Consider the following 26,060-nt stretch of genomic DNA (forward strand, 5'->3'; position numbering starts at 1 on the left):
AGCAGTGAGGTCACATGTTCAGGCCCCCAGGTCTGAAAGCACTGAGGTCAGAACTTGTTTCAGTCAGGGGAAATAGAGCAGAAAAGTATTTGGCCCTACTCAGAGACAAGGGAGAGGAGAGGATGAGCTGGGCAAGAGCCCACATGTGCTTGAACAGAAAATGTCTGATGTTTCGCAGACGTGGGGAGGAATGCTCCTCAAGACGCAAGGCGCAGCCCAGGCTGGATGAACTGTTACAGTTCTCACTTCAGAATAAAAGCCCAAGTCTCCCAAAAAAGCCACGTGCTCAGGCAGAAGGGACAGGGAAACAAGCCACTTCTTCTAAAGCCTGCAGGTGTTATCAAGTCCTGAGCACCATAATGCTTTTCCTTGGCCTGTGCACCTGGGACCTGTGACCCTGAGAAGTGATGAGCTCATTCCTGACGTGGGCAAAACCAGCTCAGAGATGGTCCTGGCATGAGTAGTGCTGCCAGCTTCTGTTGGTGGTCTAAGGAAATTACTGACTAGACATGGATGCTTTCGCATTTTCTAGAGTGTCACAATTTGGGGTCATTTTGATGAAAGCCTGGTTGCAGTTGAGGAGCTCAAATTATCCCTTCCAGCAACATGAAGGACCAGCAGACTGTCTGCAGCACACAGAAAGTTCAGGGTCACCCTGACCCAAACTCTGAGTCAGACTGTCCAAAAAGACTGTCTCCATGGGCGATGTGTTTGTGATTGCCCTGGTCCAGCCCTGAAGGCAAGTAGGGGCCTGGGATGGTCCCAGAGAGGCAGATGGCACGAACACAATGCTCCTGAGACACTTTCTGAGGTAGCTTGGGAAAAGTGCTTTTGCATTTTGGGCCAAAGCTGTGAAGAGCAGGAACATGGCTGAGGACACCTGCCCTGGCTGCTAAATATGTAGTTGATTCAGCTGTGTTAAGCCCAGCTCCCCCCACATCCCTGCTCCACTACCCAGTTAGGCAGCTCTTCTTACAGGCTGAGATCTGCACCCTGACCCTTGGATCCTGCCTGTTCCCAGGACCAGAGGGAGGAAATAACTGTCTCCAGTGACACAGCCATTAGAAGTTGCACAGGCATCACTGGGATGCTCTAGGAGCTGCAATTTATAACAGGTATTTATCATTTTATGATGTTGGTTTTCCTTCTGTTGGTAACCAAGTGGCAAATGTCCTAATTGGGCATTTGGGTTGTATAATGAGGCTGCTCAGGAGGTTATGTGATGGAGGACTAGAAGTTAGAATGTTACTAGAAGCAAAAAAAAGATATTTTAGTAGGTTGTATGAGAGCTCGGAGGTCTTTGAGGGACTAAAGGGTCTTGAAGCACCTGGATCTGACCCCAAAGAAGGCTTGAGTGGTAAGATGAAGGTGTGCAGGCATGTATGACTGCATCTGGAGTTATGTCTCACTTTGTGTCTCCTTTGGCCTCTAAAGTAAGAGGAAAGTTGGTATGTGACTTTGGTGCAGGTTTCACACATCCTTTGCAAACGTGCAGTGTTGGCCAAATGTAGACGCAAAGGTGGCGTGTAAGTACCAGTGAAGTGGAGGAAACCTTAGCAAAAGGCTGCTGTGGTAGATGTTAATGATAGCTAACTACCAGGAGATGGGAATGTTTTCTGAAAGGGAACACTTTCAGCAGGACTTAAGAGCAAATAAAAGGAGCCCTTGAGAACTCCCAAGTCCTACAAAGCTGTAAGTCCAGTGAGGGAGAACAGCAAGTTCACGTATATTGTGGTGACAAATCGGATATAAAGAGATGGAAGAAGTTGCTCATACTGGCAAGCCTTTCAAGGGCATGTAGATTGCCCAAGCTCTCTTTAAAAAAAAATAAACAAGCTTTTTTCCAAAAAAAAAAAAAAAAAAAAAAGCATCACAGCTGTTTTTGCAGGGAGTTTCTCTGTCAGGAAGTAATGAGATCTTGCTGCCTGATTGATAAAACACACACAGGCTTGGAGTAAAGAGGTTTCATCTGTTGTGGTCTTCAGGGCATCACTATGCTCTGTAATATTAAAAAAAAAAAATAAAAATCACTCTCTCTGCTGACTCATGCTCTGCTCTCTGGAAACTGTAGCTCTCTTTCAATCCCCTTCCTTTCCACCCTCCACCCCTGGCATTTTTTTCCTTGACAGCAGTTTTCCATATATATATATATTTTTTTTTTTTTTTTTTTTTAAACTCAGGCTACATCCAAAAGAGTATAGCTTGTTGAAGGCAGTGTTTTGTCTCTTCTAATCCTATTGGCAACAGATGGAAGATTATGGAAAAGCATGACAGTGTGGCTGGAAAAAATGCTACAATATCTATAGCTGCTCATGTGCTGTTGTCTTGCACACATTTAGCCATATGCAAGGCAGACCTGAATGTTTTTTTCCCAAATTATTCCTGTAAAGCAACTTCAAAAGAGTTAGGGTGAGAATTGTGAACGTTTCAAAACTAATTTCAAAGCTTTCTGGAAAACAATACCATTTAAAACGTTCGGTTGCTGTTTTTCCTAAACAATACTATTTTGGAGTGTTTTTTTCCTATTGAGCTGATGTTTTTACTTGGGATGTGTTTGTAAGATGAAGGCTAATCTGTTCTAAGACTTGCCAAATTAAGACCTCTGATATTTTTCCTCTTTGAAATAGTTTTTTTTTCCGTGTTGTTCTCAGTGCGAGCTAATGTGGAAAATGTTTTGAGCATCTTTGGAACGTTGTCTGCTCAGGGCACAAAAGAGTTTCAGAAGCAAGTTGTGTTTCCAGAGTCCTCACATGCATCATCTCTCTTCAGCCTGGTCTTCAATGTCTATTGTAGTCATTAACTGCTGTTTCCAAAATAGCAAACCCCTCAATGGTCAGGAATTCCCTGTCTGACTTGAGGGCCTCAAGCTTCTCTGCTGAGAAGCAGCAGGGTGGATAACTGGTGGTGGGGTACCCTTAAACATGTAATATTATTAATGTTTGGGGGGACTATTTTTAAAGAAAAAAAGTCTAAAAAACCCCCCAAACCTGAGAAAGTCACAATAATGCTTAACTTACCATTACAATTTTACCATGATTGCTTTGTCCTTCTTGAGATTCTTCTTACTCATCACCTAGTTGCTGCTTAGCATCCAATACTTAAGACAGTTTCAAGTCGATCCCTCTGGCCTTTAAAAACCCTTTTTCAGTTCGTTGTTGTTGTCATTCTGATTATTGTTATAATAGCAGCAATTATTATTTTCATAACCAGAATGACAGACCATCAGGGTAATTTTGGCTGTTGCGATTGTAGTGACTAGTTCAGAGTTGAGTTGAAAGCATAACGCGTATTGGGATTTGGAGGAGGATATAATCCTGTTTTTCCCAGGAATAGCAGGTCAAATGTCACTACGTGTTGGCCACTCTCATACTGTTACTAAGATTTTCTGTATCTGTTGTGTACCTAGCCATACTTTTAAGTTTCCCCTTCTCTTTGCTAGCTCAGAGTTGTGTTACTCCTTGAAATTCTGAGGGGTTTTTCTTTTCTTTTAACAAAAGAAAAGCTTTGTCCTCTGCATTGCCGGGAAAGTAATGACAAACGCAAAAGCAAATTAGTTATACTCAGTTGTGTGATTAGGCTGAATAATCAATGTCTTTAAAGCCTAATGTTGCCAATAAAGCACCTTCACGTATTTTCTTCTAATGATGGCTAGAGACTGCATTAATCTAGTAAATAGCCTGTTCAACTCAAACTTCTGCTTGCTCACTTGACTGTTGTGGGTTTCTTCTGTTAGAAGTGTGATGAGTCCACGAAGTCAGCTGAAAAGAGGAAAGTGATGCATTTTGGGGGGGGTCAAGTACAAGCATATCTACTGACAAGCCCACTGCGAATGTTCACATGTGCTGTGATTTGCTGCTCTTTGTTTCCTGAAATGGTCCTTTCACTAGGACCTGGAAATCCTAGGATATCTAGGGACTGGTTGTATTTCTTTTAGGATGCTCAGTATAGACCAATTTGTCTCTTGGTACAACTGAAGTAGAGAAGGTGGGGGGACTTTAGGGGGTTGTTACGAGTCTTTTGATTTTCTTTTTATATTTTTTTTTTTTCTTAAATTTCCTGTGGTAGCTGAGATTTGTGGTGTTATACGCCTGCTTGGCTTTTCTTCCCCTTCTGCTTAGCTTGGTGACTAAATTCACATCCTAATAGAAAGAAGGAGAATCAGCAAAAAGCAATTGACTGAAGCTGTATCTTCTGCCTTGTCTCTGAAAGGCTTCTTGTGAGAAATTTGGAAGAAAAACAAAGTGGGCCAGAGCTGCAGTTTACAACCTGATCATCCGTAAACTAATCAGCAGAATTATTCCAGTTAATACAGGTTTGGATAGTTGAGATTCTGGCCCCAGATCTCTCATTTCTAGAACGGCAACAAACAAACAATGTCCTTCAGCATTCCTCTTGCATGGGAAATGCCACGCTTGCTTAGTTTAAGATGTTACTGCTTTTTCAGCCAAGGAGCAACCATATGAGCTCGGGCTCTCTCTGTACAAAACGGGTGGCTTCTTAAACCGTTTTAAGGGAGCCAGCTTTGTGGGACACTGGAATGGACTGGGAGGGAGTAGAAACATTTCTAAATCTCTGTCCTGCCTTCAGAGGCTGTGCCTTTTTAGGCTGGTCTTAACCGGAGACAGAAGAGCAATAAGTCTGCAAGATCACCATCCATTTCCCCCAAACTGGGCTGCACCAAGCCCTCGTGCGGGACTGTGCGATGCATTGCTATCCCAGCCTCCCAGGAAAGTCACTATTTTTGCATGACCTGGAGCACTTGCCATCTCCTTGCGTTTGTCCCCTCGTGCCAGGACGCGAGTGTTTGAGGGCAGGCACCATATTGTTTTGTTCTGTTTTGAACAATACTTGGCAAAGAGGAAAGAGAAGGGCGTCTTGGAGCTCTACCAGGTCTCCAAAGTGCTAAAATAATACTAACCCTGTAATAAATCTAAATTTTTTTATTATAGTCTGACATTCCGCAGCTTATTTTGGCTCTGGGAATCTGTGAATTTGGACAAAAAAAATGTAAAAACTTGTTAGTGTGGAGCAAATGAGAGCACCCAGCTTCAGTCAGTTTAGCAAGACACAACCATGAATCACTGCTCCTTGCTGGGAAGAACACAGGATTTCCTGGAAACAAATTCAGGCCTTGACAGAGCTGTTTGATCTTCAGTTGATGTTTTGTTTTTGTTTTCTAAGCAGCAATAACATCATTTTAAGCTATAAACAGACCATTTTCCCTTGTCCTTGAAGCGAGTCACTAATTAGTTAATAACATGAATTAATTACTGCCTGTGCATAATTAAAGGACCCATATTTGTTTCATCTACTATGTTCTTTCTAGTAGTGCATTCATATTAATAGTCTCTGAATATCCAGTTGTCCTTGCCCCCCTCCAGGATCAGCTCTCCCCAAAGCCTGGTAGAACACCTGTGCCTGGGACATAATGAACTGCGACCATCAAGCTTACCCAGGGATGAGCTATGCAAAATAATTACTCTCGTATGACAAAGAGAAGCCCCGAGGGCTGGGCTCACAAAAGGGTGCCTTGGTTTTTTTTCTTTTCTTGAAGGCTGGATCCCCGCCTGCCCTGCTCACCACCAGCCATGCTGTGATCTCGGGATGGGAATTTCAATGCTGAGTTTATGGCCTGAAACTTTTGACAATTGCTTCGTCATATTTGGTGGCTAAATAAATGGTTTGTCCAATTAATTACCAAGAAGATGTTGCTGATGAGGCTGTGGACAGTTTATTGTGAAAAGTTTATGTGCGTTTTTCAAGCTGCTAAAAGAACACACAACACTTCATATGTCCTCAAATAAAATAGACCTTACTCTTTGACGGAGATGCTCCTGGTAAACAAGCAGGGAAGCAACAAAAGCCAAGCCAGCCTGGGACTGCCTGTCCTCTTTCGGGGCAGATGATTTAGTGCTTAGCTTGGGCTCCTTGTGCTTGGCTTTTGGCTCTTCCCTCAATGACCCGCATCCTGTTGGCATGTGCCCTGAATCAGGTGCCATGGTTTGTCCTTGGAACTAAGTTTCAGTAACCTGAAACTTGATGAATGAGACGTGCTGCACAGACAACAAGCGTAGTAGCTTCTAGAAATGCATCTCTCTGCCAGATTCCTTCACCAAACTTGTAATGGTGAAGACCTGCCATAAAGCAGAGTGAATCTAAAAACCTATTCTGTGGTTTATACCATCTCTTAGTAGCTCACCCATTACACCTTTATCACAGCACATTAAAAATGCATTTTCGTCCCCTTTAAACTGCATGGAAACCTGACAAATTCAAAGGGGAGAAATAATCTGTTAGTTTCTTTAATAAAAGTGGTAAAACTGCCTCTGATTCCAAATTGCTCTGCATATTTTGGGGACAAATGCTTGTCGTTCTTGTGAAACTCTTGGCCGCTCTGGGCCATTAATGGTCATGGTTAATGTGTTCAGTTTGACCAGAATAGCTGGGCAGCCCAGGGAAACAGTACTGGGTGCCCTCACTTTTCATAGCAGCGCATAGTTCAGATCTCGCAAGTGCTTGATGGTAGGTGATGTCCTGCAGCAGCAGTCCCACTGGTGAGGGAAGCATTTCTGGTATTTGAGGGTAATGCATTGGGTTTATGTTTGTGGTGGTGGGGTTTTTGTGGGGTTTTTTGTTTTTCAGCCCTTATCAACTTCTTCCTATAACACAAGAAGAACTGTTTCCCTTAGATAAAGCCAGGCTGAGAAATTTATATTAAACACTTTGTTTCCTTTCTTTGGATTAACCAGTATGAGAAGCTAAGGACCAGTGGGCTTTTGGTAGAGCTGCCTTTGAGATAGAGTTAATTTTCTTCCCAGCAGCTGGTATAGTGCTGTGTTTTGGATTTAGGATGAGAATAATGTTGATAACACACTGATATTTTAGGGGTTGCCAAGCAGTCAGGGACTTCTCAGCTTCTCATACTGCCCTACCGATGAGAAGGCAGGGGGCATCCAAGAAGCTGGGAGGGGACACAGCCAGGACAGCTGACCCAAAGTGGCCAAAGGGATACTCCATACCATATGACATTGTTCCGTATATCACTGAGGAGTTGGCTGGGAGGCGGGGCAGCTTGGGTATTAGCTGAGCATCAGTTCCGGGTGGAGAGTAACTGTGTTGTGCATCACTTGTTTTGTATATTCTTTTATTGTCGTTGTTGTTCTCTTCCTTTCCTGTCCTATTAAACTTTATCTCAACCCATGAGTTTTACCTTTCTCTTTTCAATTCTCTCCCCCATCCCACTGGGCAGGATGTGTGGATGTCTTAGCTGCCTGCTGGGTGAAACCACGACATCCACTCCTCTTTCTTTCTCCTGCTGTCCCTGAAGTGGAAGTATTTGGGATTCTTTCCTGGCTTTAGTCTCTATTTTTTTCCAGATGTACTTGATTCTCTGTTTTAAGCTGTGGTACTTTAAGATTCAGCAGGCCATAGAAATTTGTCAAAATCCCAGTAGTTCCTGTGGCCATGACAAGCTTTGGGTCCAGGGGCGCATCTGGTCCATATGCAGCCATACTGGTGTGGTTAGCTGAATAGAGATTGAGGGTGGGGGGGCTGCTGATAATGCTCTGGAGGGGGGGGTAGCTCGAAGGCAGTGAAGGGGAGAAGGCTCAGTGCTGAGGAAGGGTGGGATCCTGACTCCCAGTCATAGCTTCTTCCAGTGTCCTGCTCCAAACCTCCCTGCCTGGCTCCTCTTGTCTGTTCTGAACCTTCATGGCCCCTTATTTGTTTTTTGTTATACTGAAAAATGTGGTGGGTTGTTTTGTTTTGTGATGTGTGTTTGTGGGGGTGTGTTTTGGTTGGTTTGTTTTCCTTTCTACATGACCAAAAGTGATCTGACTCTTGTGCTGTAGCTGATGGGCTAAACCAGAGCTCCCTCGCTGCCAGTCTCCGACGGATTTGTTATGCCCAGGTGTACTGCATGTCAGAGAAATCCATCCAGTGCAAACAGGAAAAACTCCTCCTTCCTTCCCGCTTCTAGCATGTCTCCCCTGGCCCTTTATAACCACAGATCTTTTGATGCTTTGCTAAATGTGGTGCACACCCCACACTGGCAGCCAGCCGAGACATATGTCTGAACTGAGCACTTTGCTTGCACAGATGTCCACTGGGTCTTTTTTTGTTGTAGGGTTTTTGGGGTAGGTTTTTTTATATGTGCTCCAAGAATTGACAGGCTGAAAGAAGTGAGATGTGGCTGTTTGTCACCATGTATGATTTGTACGGTGGGACTGCGGGGAGCTCAAGGAGTGAAGTCCTCCCTCCCCCATACCTCCCACTGAAAGATCTGGCCATCACACCAGGGCATACAGCCCTCCAGAGATGTTTGGATGGGACTGGCAAGGGGGCTGCTTCTGGGACGGTGCCTGGTAGGGCTGTGGTGGGGAGCGCCAAGAGGTGACTGGGACCAGAGGAAGTTTGGGTTAGCGAGGAGGGAGTGGGGCAGCAGTCCAAGCAAATTTGAGATTCTGCCAACTACTAGCAATGGAAATCTTGCTGATAGGTGGCTATCAGCCCATCCTGCTTAGGGTCAGCTTCCCTGCAGGCGTGAGTCCTCCTTCCTGCTCATGGCCCCAGGCATGCTCGGCTCTCAAGAGAGCTGCTTGCAGCTTGGCCCTTCAGGCAAGAAGATTACACCAGCATCAGCTGATGTCATGATCTCATTCCCAAATGCTTTTCCACATGCTTGAGATGTGTTTAGCAGGTAAGGGAGAGCTGGCAACTGTCACAATTTGCAAAACAAAAGGACTCTTCTGCTCTGTTTAGCTCCTTCTAGTTTGTTTGACTCAGAGCTCCCCACGGGCTTAGCAAACCATGTCAGCATCTCTGCGTCTTCGTGCTGGCTTTAAACCCTCCCTGTGAAATGTTAATCCTGGCTTCGCTACCTGAGTGTGGGATCACGTAGCTGAAAGGGTCAAGGCATTGAAAGCATTTTGGAGAGCTTCTACAGCCTCAGAGGTCCAAAGGCCACTGACTCTCCTCTGTGTGCGGGATGGAAGAGTATTTGAGGGAATTGAAGGGCTGTGTGTTTGGGGTGTGTTTTCTGCTGCTGTCTCACAGGTCTCTTGGAAGATGTACTGAGCCACTTGAGCAGAGGTTGTGACCTATCTGTCCTCTGTAGAAGCCAGCCTGAGGCCATGAACCAGCAGTGAATGTTAATCAGCGCAGTAGCATGACACCCTGCTGTGCCCGAGGCCTTGCTGATAGGAGTCTTTTGGTCCCAGCCACAGGCACCGCAGTCGTCTTTGCATGATGCTTTGGATCAACTGAAACAGTGGTCATTGAGGCCAATGCTTGCTACTGCGTAGTTTGGTCTGGTGAGAGCAGATCCCCTATTCCCTAATAAAGAGGGCATGAAAAACACATCCTGACCTATCCCCTTGTGTCTAATGCAAGCTTCCCAGTAGCTTAAGCAGCACTTAAGGAGTTTTATAGGGAGTCCCAGGTGATGTTCAGCGCTTCACACTGACCCAATGCTGCTGTCCCTCGTGGGTAGCATTAATTCAGCCAGCTGCAACCTGCTGCGATCCTCTCAAGCTGTGTGTGCAGCGTGTGCATGCTATGGGGACGTGGGGGGTCATTCTCACAGTTGGCTGGGAAGAACCTCTCCTGTTCATCACCGCAGAAAAATGCACTTTGCTTCCTGGAAGCAGTATTTTGCTGCTCTCCAGGGAAAGCTGAGTGCGAAGGGCTGTCAACAAGTATGAGTGTTGATATTACTGCCCTCTTCCTCCTGTGCAGGGCTCACTTCTTTGTTCAAACTTGAGGATGGGCCTTGTTCTCATGTTCTGCTGAACTGGCCCAGCGTGTGGCTGGGGAGGAGATGTGGCTGCTTCCCATGTATCCAACAGAGTTGTCAAATGTTATTGCCTCGGCCCACCTTCAAGAGCAATGCCTTTCTTCCTTGCAGCTCCACAGAGCTTGCTCTGGTCTTAGCTGAGCACAGCTGAAAGCACAAAAGCAACTGGCGGGCTGATCCTGCATCTGTTGCTAATAACGTTGTCTTAGAGCGACCACTTCTAAGTGACTCTGGTCCAAGCATGCATGCTAAGCTCAAGGTACAACTTTAGGAGATGCTGCCTTCCCTCTAGGCACTTACAATCAAAGAGGCACTGGAGACAGGTACTTGCATTTCAGCCCACAGCCACTACTCGGTGAGACCTTATGTTTCCTCGTGTGCTACTGCAGTATGTAAGAGCAAATGAAGAAATAACTTAAGGAATGCTTCTTAAATTTATTTTAAAGTTAAATCCTTCCTAGGAACCTGGCCTCATGCAGTATTTCTAGGCTTGACTCTTAGATTAGGAACAGCAGAAACTGGGGAGACCATGCTGATTTTTTTTTTTCTTTATCATGGATTTCCTGGGTACACCTGCTCAGTTGTCCTTCCCCTATAAAATAGGAGGAATGATAAATCTTTGTGTTCCTGCAGAGACTGTAAGGGTCCATGCCAGTAGATGCTACTGATGATGAGGTTCTGTGACAATCAGCTGCTGTATGTGGTGACAGGTCCCTAATCAAAGAAGCTTGTTCCAGCCTGACCCAAGTGGAACCAGAAATGGTACTGACCTGGGAAGCAGGGCATGACTGGCGGCTGTGCTTGTGGGGCCTTTGGACTTGGTGCGGGGTGCATCCATCAAAACTCGCACAAGGAATGGGCTTGGCAGCTCCTAGCGAGCTCTTAAAATGAGGAGGTGAAACAGGGATAAGCAACCTTTCTGGATGAGTGAGGTTAGATTAAAAACAACTGCTTAGTTCTGTCACTGGTTCAATGTGGATCTGACACAGGGCTCTTCTTACATCCTCTAACGTCTGCGTACTTTCATCTTCCCCATCTTTGATTCTCAGCTCTGAGGGAGCCATCAAGAATTCTAATGTGAATTAATATGCTGTTAATATCCATTTGATACTGACTTTTCAGGCTTCAGTGAGACTGGACATGCAAATAAGTGCCATGAGAATCACAAGACCTGAGGCTGAAAATACTGTATCACAGAACAGTGTTTCTATTGTGAGCGCAACCACAAGACAACCGGAAACTCATCTCATGACGATGAGCTGTGTGGGTGTTCTTGTTTTTAAACACTGATTTCCATATGCAAGAGATGTGGGCAGTTCCCACTTCATTTATCTTTGCTATTGAGTTCATGTACAAACAACCCAAATTCCAGATATGTTATTTCACGGTGATAAAGGGAATGGGATCCCATAATACATAGCTCCTTAAAGCTAGGTTAAGTGACCCTAAAACTTTGAGGGCCATGTTCTGAACTGATGTAAACTGAAATTACTGTGATTGCTCCTGACTCTGGCTCTCTGTATGTTGATTTAACCATGGCCGTTTCAACAGAGCTGTGCCTGTTTCTAGAGTATCTTGTTGTCCCCTCATTTTCTTTCAGATTCCTTAAAGAGAGTAAATGTCCTGTATACCTAGAGGAGAAAATGAAGAACACTTCTGGTTTTTGGAGAGAGAACATGTTATGGCATCCTTTAATGTATCATGGGGGGGTAGAATATACAACAAAAAGCAAAAAAGCTGGAGGACAGACTCTGAATTATGTTCTTTGCGTCTAATGATCTCATTCAATCTTGTGAGGTGTTCAAGGGCATGGCTGAGGGAAGGAAGTTGGAAGAATAGCTACGCGTCTGGGAGAAGTGGTATGGCAACTCACGCCTTGCCAATACACCTAAGTACCTTTGGGATAGTAGTGTCTGGCAGTATTTGCTCTACTTCTGTCTTTTGGAAGACAGAAAGCCAAGCTGCAAACAGTAGGTTCCCCTACTGAGGATAATGGAAGCTTTCTACAGGGCACATCTATGTACAGTCAGGATTCTTGGTGCTCTTTGCAAAACTCAGGAATTTTGTAGGAGGGAAGCAATATAAGGTCTCCTTTTCCGCCATGCTTTTCAAACAATTGGGTAAGACGTCTGAAGTGAGAAGTCTTATCATAAATTATTGTTCTTGGCTGATTCTCGTGTTCTGTTTCCAGCATGCAGCTCTTGCTTTGTGTTTTTTCTCCTGTATCTATGCTATGCAATGATGTTATTTGTGATTAAATGAGAGAATACAAGGAAAAACTTAGACGGTGGAGTAGGAAATCATGTGTCTCCCTCTCAATGCCAGGCAGGCCTTAGTGAGCTTTTGGATCAAGTTATTTCATGGTCTTCAAGGCTGAAACTGGCTTCTAACAGTACCCGCTCTTACCATTATTCCAGTGATGACTAATTCTAGGAATGGATGTAGTGGGGGAAAACTGCCTGAAGAGGTGCTCAAGAACATCTCAGATGTTCATGTTGTGGGTATAGGACTCATCAGCATTACTCAAAAGCAAAAAGTGTCTCCCCACTTGTATATTTGCTTCTCCAGCAGCTTTCTCTGGTTTAAAGGAGTCTTTTCCAAAGCATGATGGAAAAGGAGAGAGATATGTTGGGAGGAAAGGAAGGTCCTGGGTGTGCTGAACTTCAGGGTGCCAAATTTAATATCACAGAAGGCTGCTGGAAAGAGGTCTGCTTTCCCCAGAGGAGCTTCCCTGCCTGTCTATGAATATGGAGGCTGCCTCTCTACTCTCTGACTTTTTCTACCAATTTCTCCAGCCCATCTGCCTTTATACAGCAGCCCTCTGCATGCTCCTTATCTTGTCCTCCCCTGAGGAAGGTCCAGCCCTGGCTCTTCCTCCTCTTGCACATGGCATGCCTGGAAAGGATTAATTCTTATTGTCCTCTTTGAACTGAACGATTGAGGTATCCAGCTGTCCTGCTAGGTAGTTCAGCCGAAGAGTGAAAAGGCTCATTGCAAGGGCAGCAAGGGAAGCTGTGGAGTAGTTCCCTGGCATTTTAAAGCCGGACATAAGGCAGAGTTAAAGGACTGACTCTTGAGCCCTTTGGAGTAATAACAGACCCCCACTAACAGTGGATGCAGCTCTCCACGCATTTGGGCAACAACCACAAGTCACGGGCAGAACTGATCTTTCCTCTGTAGTGAAAGCTTAAGAAAAACAAAATGCAGGAGTGAGAGACTTAAGGCTTTTCCCCTACTTTCAAAACTAAAACTAAGCCAAGTGATGCATTTTTTCCACTGTATTTTTTAAAAAAACAGATCTTTTTCTCATAGCTCTGTTTCCTGAAGCAATTCCATTTCTCAAGGTCATCTTAAGGCTGCAGATCCTCATGGTATCGCTCTTCCAGCAGCCTCCCTGGCCCAGTGAGCCTGCATCTGAAAACTGTTAGGGAGGCTAAGCAGCAGTGATAGCTTGTTCCTGTGCCAAGCTGTGCTTTTCTTATTATTGCCAGTATCTCCAGCTATCCCCTTCTGTGCTTTGGGGCTTGCAGAGTAGAGTGTTGCTTCTGATTCTTAATTGAAGATGGAGACTTGACCTCATGTTGGAGGCTTGACTTCACGTTTCAAGGTTCAGAAGTTAATCCTGAGGCACCGTAACCATATTTGATATCTCAGGGTCTGTAGAGCACCTGGCAGGATGGCACTCACTCCCTGGCTGAAGACTCTACTTGGGTAACTTCAGCCATTGGAAGCTGGGTGTGTAGTCTCTCCAACTTGTTTAGGAGGCTGGAGCTGTCTTTTGCAAGTGCCAGTCTCCATTCAGAGCACCAAAAATTGGTGCAACTGCCTTAAAGGACTATGGGCTCCATCAGTCCTCCTCTGTGGAGAGGAGCTGCATGGTTTCTTTGTACTCAGATGACTGGTTAACTCTATTTTAGGTTCACTTTTGTTCCTTCCTGACCCTCTTCTCCCTATTATTCTCCCTTGTTCTCTAAATTAAATGAGTCAAACCCAAAGACTACAAAACAGAGACTGCAGCAGGGATGAAAGCTGAGAGCCTGGGTCTGGCTGTCATGGAAGAAATCAATTGGCCTTTGTACCCTTGAAATGAATAGCATGGGGGGATAAGAGTTTGTGGCTGAAGTTTGTAAGTTCACAAATGTTATCTGCTTTGAAAAAATCAAACATTTGCTCAGTCGCACAGGATGGAAACTTTGGGGAGGGGTGGGGAATACATACACAATCTTGAATTTGTACTGTCATTGTTCAGATGTGGTCAGGGATGTGTCGTTGGCTTGAATTGGTGTATGAAGGGCCTAGTCAGCACAATGTGAAATGCCTCTGATAGAGAAGGGATAAGAAGTTCAGCATTAAAGAAAAAAAAAAAAAGAAAAGAAAAAAAGGAGGAAAAAAAAAAAGGGGGGGGGGAAGAAAAGAAAACAACCCTCCCTGTCCCTAGAGGAGAAGCCTCTAGCTTCTGCTTTGACAGAGGTCTTCTGGGTGTAGTTAGGCATCAGTGTATAGATGTGTTGGGGGAGAAGGTAGGAAGAAAGGGAGGTTCATGGGGTAAATCCTTCTTGCTGCAACACTTCCATGGGCTGGGAAGCGCTCATGGTCAATCTCAAGGACTGCTTGCAGTGGGAGAAGCATTTTGAAAGATATACAGAATTGCAAAGCAAAAGGATTTTCTTACTTTGTTCCTTGTTTCTGCTGCCGGAAAACAAGACAAGGCTTCTCCTTACACTTTATTTCCTAAAGTCATATCTGTAACGGTTACTGTGTTGGAAAGGAAACATGGAAATTTACAGGAAGGGAATAAAAGCTCAGCCTAATCATCATTGTTCACCAAATGTAGGACATCTCCAGTGGCTCAGAGCAAAGGTTCATTTTTTTCCCAGCATCCGTCCTCCACAAGTGACTAGTGTTGGGTGCAGAGGGAAGAATGCAGGGCTAGCACAATACAGAGTGGAGTGTCCATGGACTTACCCGCCCAACATCCGCCAGTCCAGCCTGGGAACCTGTGAAGTCCAAAGGCTGTGTCTACATCTTTGGTCCAGTTTACTCTCTTGTGTATTCTGAGATGACTACCGGATACCAAGTTTTAGAATGTTTCTTTTCTACTTAACAGCATTTTACATATCAGAAATTCTTTCAATAGCCTCTTCCTGTGAGATTAAATGTATTTAGACATTAATAACACTGAAATGAGTTCACTGTCAGTTTTTCTCCACAACTTACTAATAAGAAATATATACTTTTTATTATTACAGTAGATCTTAGAGGCCAGATCACTCAACGTTTTCCATCAGGGTGTTTCCATTCAGAATTTTGAGTTGTTCCTTTCTTTTATCGACAAACCAGTTAAGAATTGGCTCATGCAGCAAACCCACACGTGTGGGTGTAAACCCGGACAGGATAAAATAGCCTTTTGCACCTCTTGGTGTGCAATTCCTTTCAGCCCCTGGTAAAACCCAAAATTTGACTAAATGCTGTCTTGCCTACCACAAATAGAGACTGGGAACAGGGCTCTAATGTCAGCAGACACCCCCTGAGTTCCAGTAACTCTGGAGCCTGCAAATACGTCAGAGAAACAGTGAGAAGAGCAAAGTTAGGACAGGGTTAGGTAGTGGCTGGGCTTGAGAAAGCATCACCAAATCTCCAGTGCCCACCAAGGGTGTTAAATTCAAAGTACGTTCTGCAAAGGAGTGGAAGAAGTGACAGGCGATTGCGGTTGTCTCCCTCCCACGTAGCTGAAGTGGGAGTCCAGGAAGTTTCTCTGAAGCATGGAGATAAACCAAATCCAGGGAATATTGCAGCAAGTGAATATTGCAGAATGTGTCTGGGGAATATGCCTGCAGCACTTGTGATGGATGAGAGAAACTTGGACCTCACCATCTGACTCTAATTCTTGCAATTTAGCAAAAATGGCTCCTGAGCTGATTCCAGCCAGGCAAATAGAGGTGCATTGGACCCTGTTGCTGCTTCAGGACTTAACCTATGCAGTTCCCAAGATGTGTATATGTACTTGAGGTGTTTTTCCACTTTCTCCTGCATGTCTCTTCCCCAGCTGGGACAGCATCTTTTGCATCTCTCCTGTTCCTTGTGCAAAGCTGTGGACTCTCTGACCTCGCCCTAGCTAGTTGACCTGGGTTATCCCAAATCCAGTGAGGAGCTGGGCCGTGTGCTGTGGCCGACTCGGCTCTGTGCTATCACTCCCTGTGGAAAGACACCTCTCCTGGGCAGCAGCCAGGCATTTCAGCCTCTGCCCCACCAGCATCTGAACTGCTGTCCCCAGGTGAGCTTATGGATGCAGCTCTTGTTCCCATGAGCTTGATGTACCAGATATCCTCTCATGAATAATTGCAGGCAAGGTTTCTTCTCCAACATTTGCAATAAGCCTACTTTCAAGGGTGTTTTTTCTGCTGAATGTGAGCTCTCTTCTCTTACTGAAGTAGTACCAGATCAGACTTCTACAGTCCAAGGTCTAAGCAAAAAAAAGACTCTTTGTCTTTTAGCTCACACATCAAACTGATGTGTAAGATTCCATAGTGCCTGCTACAGGACACCAAAGGGTTAAGCTGTTGCTTTGGCTAAAACCTATCCAGGAGAAATGTAATAAATTTAATTCTGCTATATCTGGACTCTATGATAGGTCTAATGACATGAGGTATTGTGCTGTGCAGCCATTCGGTGTTTGTCCAGACTGAAGTCTGCCTTACATTTTGAATTATTTGCAGTAAGTACAAACATGTGCCATGCATTTTCTTACATCTTATTCTAATATTTGTATGATTTTTTTTTTTAATAGACTCCCCCCCATCCTGGGAATCTGGTGTTCTTCTCTTTCTGATGCAGCTGTGCTTTCTGGGACTGCAAAGACCTTTCTTTCCTTTATCAAGGTCTACTGCAGCCCTCAGCGTCCACTCTTGCCGAGCAGCTTCATCTTGCAGCAGGCAGAGGCAAGAGTTTTCTCACAAAAGAAGCGAGGATTCAGACTGCAAGATGCTCTGGTTTTTTTTTGAATGCGTGTCCCTCTGCAATTCTAAGAGCAGAGGCCAGCAGGATGCAAAATTTTCTCTCTGGCAGCGTCACCAGCTCATGCAACTCTTGCGTTATTTCGTGCTTGAGGACCTTGAGATAAACTGCAGAAGTGAAAAAAGTTAATAAACCCCTAGCTATCATAATTGCAGTTCCAAAGCCTGAAAATATAACCCTCCTGTCTGACAAACTGCGATCAAAAGAACCCAAATGTTACTATTTGGTAAGCCACTTGCCTCATTTCTCAAGGTTTGCTTCAGGATTACTTGGAGTGCTTTGCAGTTGGGCAAAAGGGTGGGTAGTGAAATAGCAAATCCTGGTGTGTGCTTCAGGTGTGTAATCATATCCTGAGACAGGCTGTCAGCCTTGGGGTGAGACTGAGCTGTCCTGAAAATTGGAGGAATTCGTATAAGCGACAGAAGTGATTGAGTGGCTGAGGAGAGATGTCCTCTCTAACTCCTAAATTGTGGATTTATGTGAACTGAACCACTGGGATTGTCAGTTAAGATACTTGTTCATTTGTTTCCCTGCTCTCTCATTCATCGTCCCTCCAAAATCTTATGGCGGTGAATATAAGATGAAGGGACCAGTGCTGTGGGGGATGGAGATGCCTGTTCAGAGCATAAAACCCACTTGAAAAGACCTGCTCTGGGATTAAAGGAGGCTTAGAGAGGACTGAGGTGGCAATCTGGGCAAGCATGTGCCTGTGCTCATGTATGTTGGGGGCAGGGGCTGTTGTGGGGCTGTTGCTTGGCTTTGGTTTTTGTTGTTTTTTTTCTTTATTCAAATAAATGTTGCGGTCCCATTCTTTGATGGGCTGAATGACATGGGAGCCTCTTTTTCCCAGACGCTTTTTCTGGGAATCTATGCTCTCCCCTAGAGCGCAGAATAAACAAACTAGAAATTTTGGGTTTTAAAAACAAAATAAATAACTATTGTTCTGCCTTGCCCCTGCCTCCTTCCCTTCCCACCATCTCCCCAGCTGCCTTCCCTCAACCAGAGCATCCCTTGGGAACTCCTCTGTCCCAGATGTGCTGGCAGTCCTGAGATAACACATCCCGCCATCTCCTCCTGCTGAGGCGCAAGAGCAGCACTCACTATGTCCTTGCCTCCATGGCTCTAGAAACCAGCCCCAAATCAACAAAACTCTGGTTCGTGGTTTCAAGGGCCGCTGCAGCCCATGGAGAACCAGCGTGGTGGTCCGAGGTGGGACTGCAGCCTGGGTGAGACCTGTTGACTTTAAACTTCACCACAAGCAAGTGACAGCAGCCTGGTTAGAAAAGGTGAGGCTGTGGTGCAGGTGGATGATTTACCTCTCAACTCTCAGGAGTTTACAGACTTTTTTAAAAACCTAGTGTTAGAAGGACTACGGTTACCAGTACTGGTATCTGGGTTGAAGCAATTTGCAGAGATTGCAAGGAAACTTGTTGAGTTGATGCTTTGAGTTGGTTCATTTCTGAGTGTTGCCAGTGTAAAAGCCAGAGAGTGAAATGTCACTAATTTGGGAATCGGGTGCTGTCAGGATAATGGGTTTTAGCTGTTGCTGTGCTGCACGGGGACAAGCAAACTCTCTGGGTGCTACTGGGGAAGAATAGATGTTGAGCTCCTCTGTTTTACACTTAAATATGATCCCACGAGCTCACCCTGTGAAAGCTTTCTGTTTTCAGCGTCTCACATCAGTAGCTGTTTTTATATAGTGCCTGGTATAACAGATCTCCTCTCAGGCCTCAGACTTGGACAGGACTTGTATTTGCGAACTGTTGTGACCAGTGGTTAAAATGGGAGGAGCAGGAAATGAGGGTGTCTGTGGTATGGCAGGGAGGGGAGAAAGTTTCTTTGCCAAAAGAAAAAACTACCCCAAACCACCAAGCCTTGCCTACTAGGAGGGGAAGAAAAGGTAGCAGGGTCTTCTGAGTCTCAGGCAATGTTAGTTTGGCATATGGGTGAGCATAAACTGATATGAAAGCTGGTGACAGCTTTTCACCAAATGTTGCAATTAAAAAAAAAAAATCTGAGAAGATACTTGACTGGCTGTAATGACCTGAGGCAATTTTGGGTGAGAGCAAAGCTTTGCTAATTCACGTTAGCTGTAGTGCAGCTCGGATCCTGTTGGTTATTGCTGGGTACCAAAGACATCAATCAGACATTGGTGGCCAGTTTAAACACGGTGGTGAAGCTAAGACGTAAGGCAACAACCGGAACAATTTGCTGCAAGCATGTGCCAATGCCAAGTCTAATTACAATTGCTAACGAGCTTTGTTCTACAAGCTGTGTGAAAGGTGGAGATGGGGCTTCTTCATTGAGGCCCTTCTCTGAATAAAACAGTCAGTGGAGCATGTCCCAACCTGCGGGCTGTGGCCACAGACTGTGGGAGAGGAAATGGCAGCTAGGAAATAGGTGGTTGCCTCTAATTGCCGCAGTGCCACAGCTCCCCAGGGCTGCGGGCACAAGTGCTTGTGAGGAACCGTGTGTTTCTCCCGCATCTCCTGCTTCTCGGGCGTCTCCAAGCACAGCAAGTGAGTCCAGCAAGTCTGGCTCTGCACCCCTGTAGAGTTTGGGGGATTACAGGGAAGGAGGATTTATTTGCAGTGAGTAAATAGGATGGTGCTCCCTACCTCATCCTGGAAAGACTGAGCTGCTGCCAGCAACTGTTGGTAGTTACGCTTCTCTTGAAAGCGTAAATAGCTGCAAGAGGCTCTGAGGGCAGGGAGATGAACCAAATGATGAAAGCAGATGATCCCAAAACAGGGAGAGAGTAGAGAAATGCTGGGAATACCCAGGTACAAGCAGTACCCTGATCACTGCTCAGTTTCTTCCTGAAGCTCTGCAGGAGCCCAGCGAGACGTTCATGTTCCTGTAGAGTAAGAAATGGTGCTTGAGCCCTTATCACAGCTGCTACTTTGTGCTACGTCTTTGGGAGAGGCACTGCAGCATCTCCCCTGAGGTGTCTGATGGTTTGGGGCTTTTTCTTATCTCATTAAGGACCCTATTTTGCCCCAAGATAATAATGGGCTCTGATCCCCAAGCTCCTTCCCACATGGGGACTCTTTCCATAACAACAAGCAGATTGGTAAGTAACAGTTGCACTGGTTCTATTACAAAAAGAGAAAAACATAAAAAGGAGAGACTAAGGCCCCTCACCCCTGCTAGGTACAAATCAACCGGGGAAAAAAAAATCATCTTGCTTTTGAAAATCCAGGGAGAAAGCCTCCACAGGCAAGCTTGGGGAGCAAGCATAGGAAAGTATTGCTTAACCAAAATCATCCTTGATGCAACTTAAACCCGTTACTACTTCCACTGTCCACCACAACTGCTGCGAAAGAATTAATCCATTCCTCTGTCCTGCATGTATTTGAAGGTCAGAATCATCTGTCTTCTAGACTAAACAACTCTCGTTCTTTCACTCTTTCCTTATAAATTGTGTCTTCTGGCCCTTCTTGCTGTTCCCTTTTGGACTTTCCCCAGTGAATTCACATCTCTGAGAACCTAGTGCCTGGGACCAGTCATCATGTTCCCGGCTTCCTCCTTGGGGTGAAACCACAGCCAGCACTGATGAATCTGCTGGGTAAAAGTGAAGGCCCGGGGTTACCCAAGGCGAGTGTGGGGACAGTGTTACAGAAATTTGCCTCTTGGAAAATGAAAGTGTCGAGAAATGAAAGTGTGTTATTCATAATACGTCGACCAGCACTGGGTCTGGAGATGTTGGTTGCCGATATGGAGATCGGAGATGCTGTCCGAATGCCGGCCAAGAAGCAGCACATCCCTTAGCAATGCAAACCAGCCTCTTGATCTGGATTGCACGAATGCTGACATCTCTGTCTGATTAACACGTGACTTCTGCTTTGTAACAGCTTGTACCAAGTGTATGTTATCTTTTGAGATCCAGATCTGTTTTATCACTGATCTCAGGAGAATGGCTAAAAAAAAAAAATTATAAAATCATAGCACCATTTTGTCCAGTTCCTAGTCTTTAAGAGCATTTTCCTCCTTCCTGCCCCCCAAATTTATCTGTTCATTATTGATCTTAAAGATATATATATACAATTTTAACAGGCTGTTTTGATGTTTCACTATATGGTTAATGGATTCGAAGTCTGGATCACACGGACACTTGAATACAAGCTTAACTGCGCTCCAGAGAAGAGTCTGGCTTCAGTGAGACCAGCTCAACCAGGGACTGAAAATTTGCAGGGGCAGGAGCTGCAAGGGCTTTAGAGGACACTCGGGTTTCATCTCCCTGCAGAGCTGTTCTCCTTTCCACTGCAGGATGGTTAGGGCTGGCCTGGACCTAAACACTGGCCCAATGGGATAAGCAATGCTTGCAGGAACCACTGGACTTCCACATAGCAGGCTTACTTGTGCATGAGATAACAGCATGATACAGAGATATTATGGGATACCAAGACATTTGCCTGTTGCTGATCTGCGTCCGTAGGAGAATCTCGGACCTGCATCTTGCGAAGAGCTGAGCAGTGGTGAAAAACCCCACCATGGTGCAGGAGAGGCATGGCCAGCTCTCCCACTGTCCTTGCTCTGGGACTATTTGTCCCGCATAGCAATGTCTCCCCAACACCAATAGCTCTTGCTTCCTGCAGCATAAGGCTGGCTTGGCTAAGATGTGCTTTGAGGAAAAAAATACCGGGATAAAGAGTAAGCCTTTTCCCCACAGCTGAGCCTAATAGCTCAGGTCACACCATAGCTTTACTCCTAGAAATGTTCACATTTAAACGGTCTCATTTCTTTAGGGAGAATGATACTTATCTTTCAGTAAGTATGAAAAAGCAAGAGGGAGGGAGGTCTGGCTTTGGTGGCTTTTTGTTGATTCCTTTTGTGCATACTGCTGGCTCAGTAGAGAGAAAAAAGGTACCACTTTATGCTCTTGGCATGGGAGATAAGACACCTCACTGCCTTTGGGAGCTGGGTATAACAGTGCTCCTTGGCACTGTCGACCCCGTTTAGAGATGAGACAGCAGCCAGGGTTGTGTTACCCAAATGCAGACAGCTATGCTCAAACAGATGCTCCTTATTGAAGGCCAGGTTCATTTGCCCACCCACTTTTTAGGCAGGGCTGTGGCCAAGCAGCTGCACCCAAGGGTACCCCTGCCCACAGGGAAGCACTCAGGGTAGGTATAATAGTCCTACCCCCGCCTCCATCAGCCCCAGGCAGCTCTCAGTCTGGCAGAGCACCAGCAAACAGCACCCTCAGCCCAATGGGATACACAGGATTCTGTTCCAGTTTGACCAGTGCTGGGCTTTTCTCACTGCAGCATCCTCCAGGTCCGGACAAAGCCCAGCTTTTGTGCCTGGGGTGGCCAGGGCCTGTTTATAATTGACTCTTGTTGTCAATAATCAAGGAAAAGTGCAGATAAACTTGTTGACTTTATGTGGCTATCCCTACCTGGCTGTTATGCAAAGTCCCCAAAGAGCAAACAGAGGAGAACAGGGCTGTATTGGGAACCGCTGCAATAAAAGCAGGACGGCCACAATGTGTGTCGAGCCGCATGCTTTGCATAGTTGCGCTGTCAGCAAACACAGCGAGCCAGAGGGCAGGGAACCAGCTGCTAGCACGGCTTCTTTCTTAGCTCTTATTTGCCTTTGCATTTGTTATCTTGGACATAAAGAGGTCTGTAAGCCAGGGATTTGGGCAGTTAACCTCAAATAAACCCTAAAAGACCTACTTCAGTGAAGTGTAACAGCGTCTGTTGAATTTAATGGAGCTGGGCTTGCTCTCACCAAGGGTGATTTGGACTCCGAAAGCTTGCTGTTTCCTGGAAGCTAATGGCATTTTTGGGGCGTCTCTTTTGCTTTGCGTGCAACTTTGATTATTGCTTTTTTACCTGGGCTTTATGTCTGGCTCATCTGCACAACCGAGTGTGTGTACGCGTGTGCGAGAGAAAATAGCCAGCAGTGAAAGGATGCACTGCTGTAAAGACAGACGCTTGGTTTTGCTGTGAAATATCCTTTATACTCAGACAGACAGCAAATATTTGACACTGAGCAAGAAAATCAGGTATGCTGTTTGACAAAGCGGATCGCTGTGGAAAGTGGTGTCGTGACTCACCAGCAGATCATTTCATAGCCTCACCCAGCCCCGTTGCTTCAAAATACTGTTCAGGATCAAAGTATCTCGCAGGCAGTCAGTTTTGTTTCTTTAAACAAAACCAAATCACGCTTTATAAGGTCAGCAAGCTTCCAAGGAGCGACTTGGAATACGGTTGCAGATGGATAGCTATGGCATGAAACGAAACTGTTTGGAGAGGCTGTCAGCAGCTGACACAGGGAGGGCTGGGTGCAGGAACGCTGTTTTCACTCTTACAGGTTGGTGATTCACTGGTGGGTAAAGGAAGCTCACGGCAATTAGAGGCACTGGTCTCGGCTCTTGGCAGGCAGGCTGGTATGGATCGTTTCCAGCTCTACTTCTTGATTTCTTGATGACTTTTGGGCGTTCAGGTGCAGGCTGGAAAACAAGCCCTGTGGTGGACTGTTGGAAAGGGAGACAGGAATTATAGTTAAATATAGGCTTTAACCAAGCAAAAAGATATCCAAATGGCTCTGCTCTCTTGCTCTATGTAATTACTAGCAATTGAGAGATCATTGAAACAAAATACAGATTCAGCAGTTTGGAGACCCTGGAAGATAAAAGCCTGAATGCATCTGTTGCGTCTCCTAAAAGCACCAAGCTGTTTGATACAGCTTCCAGGACTTGGGACTTCTGATGCGACCCAACTGAGAGCAGCAAACCAGAGGAAATAAAGCATACCCCCCTTCGAGTGACAACTGGACAAAGACCAAAGTGGCCCCATCTCCTATTAGAAAAGCTTGGCCAAAGGCAGGCAGGAGCAGAAAGAATTAAACTCATGTCGAAATCCTACTTTTAATAGGATTGGATCCAAGCCACAATTTGGGGATTCAGAAGCCCATGTCCCACTCTCTGGTTGTCCCTGATGTCAAGTAGGGTTTCTAACTATTTTATTTATAAAGATGAAGCACTGTGTTTACAGCGCCTCCGGTGACTTCGGTAAGTCTGAACTGACATCTCTGTAAGATCACAGTGCAATCAAGGTATCTCAGCTCTAGTCTCGGGTGTAATTCTCCTTTGCGCTGATTTAGAAGAGTGTAGCACAGCCTCGCTATACCACCCTGCCCCTAAATGTCCTACAGAGATCTGCTGGGTCCCAAACTGCTGAAACCTCAGGACTGTGAAACAGCCATCCTTCCCCTGGTGTCTCCTTGTAGCCCTTCACAAATCCAACAAAAGCTACTAGCCCCTTCTCAAAACTTAGACTGTCTATTTGCGTGGCGCTTCTAAAGAAAGATGCGTAAGATCTCAGGTGAATATTCCTTTTCAAGCAAAGCTTCTGCGTGTGGATTTGAGCAGGTGAGGGTGAGGTTTACGCTGTTGCTGAAGAGGATCTGTGCACGCAGGGGCTGAGGGGGAGTACGGCAAAGCCCTCTTCAACACGTACCATCAACGCATACCATCTATTCTGAGCCTCCGCCAGCTTTCTGCTACCCCTGGTCTGTTGTTGCTGGGTGCACGGTGAAGGAAGAGGTGCTGATGGCAGTGCTTGTGGGGAAGTCTGAGAGCTCTGATTTAATTCAGACGGAGCGCACAAGGCAGAGTGGTTTCTCCTTCCCTCCCTGCCAAGAAGGGCAGGATGTTTATGTGCTGCTCAGCTAAAGGTACCCGCAGCCTGAAAGCCTCTTACTCAATTTTGCCTGGTAAATGGGATTTCTTATTGGCATGTCCAGTATCAGTGGATCCAGCTGAAACCTGATGTCCCTAAACAAACCCTGCCTTCAAAGCCTGGCTTGCAACATCCTCGGAGAGGTTTCTGGCTTGACGTCATCCTTCTCAGAGTTTCTTTCAAACAGTCCCTTGTTAACCCAGGAACAGGGCGCATCGTTTGGACGCACGTTCACAGCTCCCATCGCTGCTTTGGGGGCCAAACAGCAAGGGGATTTATGAGACATGGAGACCGGAGCCCAGAGGTAAATATTGGGTAATCAGAGAAGTGGCTTCAAGGAGCCAGTTGGGCTGTTTATCTCACCCTCAGCCTCCCCCCCGGGGAGGCAGCTGCACCGTGTCAGCTCCGTCACACACATCCCTGCCCAGCCTCATTCATAAAATCCCACAAAAGCCCTATATTTGTGAAGGGAGCCCTGCGCAGGCTTATCAGCGTGGGGCTGCGCCTGGTGTGAAAGCACAGACAGTCCCTTCATCCCTCCGGCCGGGATTCAGGCTGGCTCAGCTGGGAGATGCCTTCATCTCCCCTTGCAGCGTGTGTGCAGAAGGTGAGCCAGCCGCAGGATCAGACCTGCCATAAATGCTGTTTGCAGGAGGCAAGCACCAACCGCCAGCGGGTAGGACAGAAATCCCTCGCTACCATCCTCGAGGCGCTGAAGGAAGGAGCAAGGAAATGGCGTCGGGGAGCTGGGAAGCTGCCTGCTCTGAATCAGCTCTGTGTGAGATGGAGGAGGGAGGGCTGAGCAGTTATTCTTTCTGGTGTGTTGTTTTTGGGGTTTTTAATACCATCACACATGGGCCTGTGGGTCATTCCTGCCCCGTAGGAGCAGCACAGCTGCAGGTCAGACCCTCAGGTGGTGTAAATCAGCATGCCCTGCCCTGTTAGTGCTGGATTCGGATCGAGAGCATGGTTGCCACCTGCCTGCTTTGTTAACTGGATTAGCCATTTACAGGCAGTCGCTCTTTTATGGCTTCGGTGTCTGGTTTTCCAACATAATTCTTCCTTTCCCTGTCTCAGACTCTGTTGAGTCTGGCCCCTCACTCTCTGTAATTGAAATATAAGCATTGCTGTGCATCAGACAGACTCAGACTTTCTCTCTGGGGTTTTTTCCTTTTTTTTTTCTTTTTTTTTTTCTGATTTCTTTCATGATAACCCATGGGAGTATAGCTGTAACTTTAAATACCTTCCAGCACCACCAGCTGAAATGAGGTTAGGGAACAGGGAGAATTAAAATATGCTTCAAAGGAGTACACAGGAGGAATACAAATAGGAACAGATAGCCTGAATTTAATCTTTTATAGGGTCTTTCATAGAGAAGAATATCAGTTCAGGAGAGGCTAGTGCCTGTAAGGGTAGAAGGAGAGAGCTGCCTGCTTCCTCCTCTGCTTCCCAAAGTCTTTTATGGAGAGACTGCTCTGCTCCAGGGTGGGCAAATGCAGGGTCCTGGGAGGTTTTTTTCAGCTCTCTCCTCTAAACGTGTCACCTAAGTGCCCACCTCTGCC

General features: G+C 45.8%; 1 protein-coding gene and 1 long non-coding RNA gene across 3 annotated transcripts in view; one reads left to right on the forward strand and one right to left on the reverse strand.

Annotated features, from left to right (window-relative positions):
• LOC129208329 (uncharacterized) overlaps nucleotides 1-26,060 on the forward strand; it is a 65,259-nt gene that overhangs the window by 11,088 nt on the left and 28,111 nt on the right. The gene's annotated exons all lie outside the window — the stretch shown is intronic.
• The window catches only part of MREG (melanoregulin), a 28,944-nt gene continuing 25,650 nt past the window's right edge, over nucleotides 22,767-26,060 (reverse strand). Inside the window, exon 6 of one of the 2 annotated variants that reach the window (XM_054830871.1) lies at nucleotides 22,767-23,291. In XM_054830871.1, coding sequence (XP_054686846.1) covers nucleotides 23,040-23,291 — 252 coding nt within the window. In that variant the 3' untranslated portion in view covers nucleotides 22,767-23,039. The remainder of the gene's footprint in view (nucleotides 23,292-26,060) is intronic. The other variant, XM_054830872.1, reaches the window with a different exon arrangement.

Source organism: Grus americana, chromosome 6 (assembly GCF_028858705.1).
Source record: "Grus americana isolate bGruAme1 chromosome 6, bGruAme1.mat, whole genome shotgun sequence".
Classification (NCBI taxonomy): Eukaryota; Metazoa; Chordata; class Aves; order Gruiformes; family Gruidae; genus Grus; species Grus americana.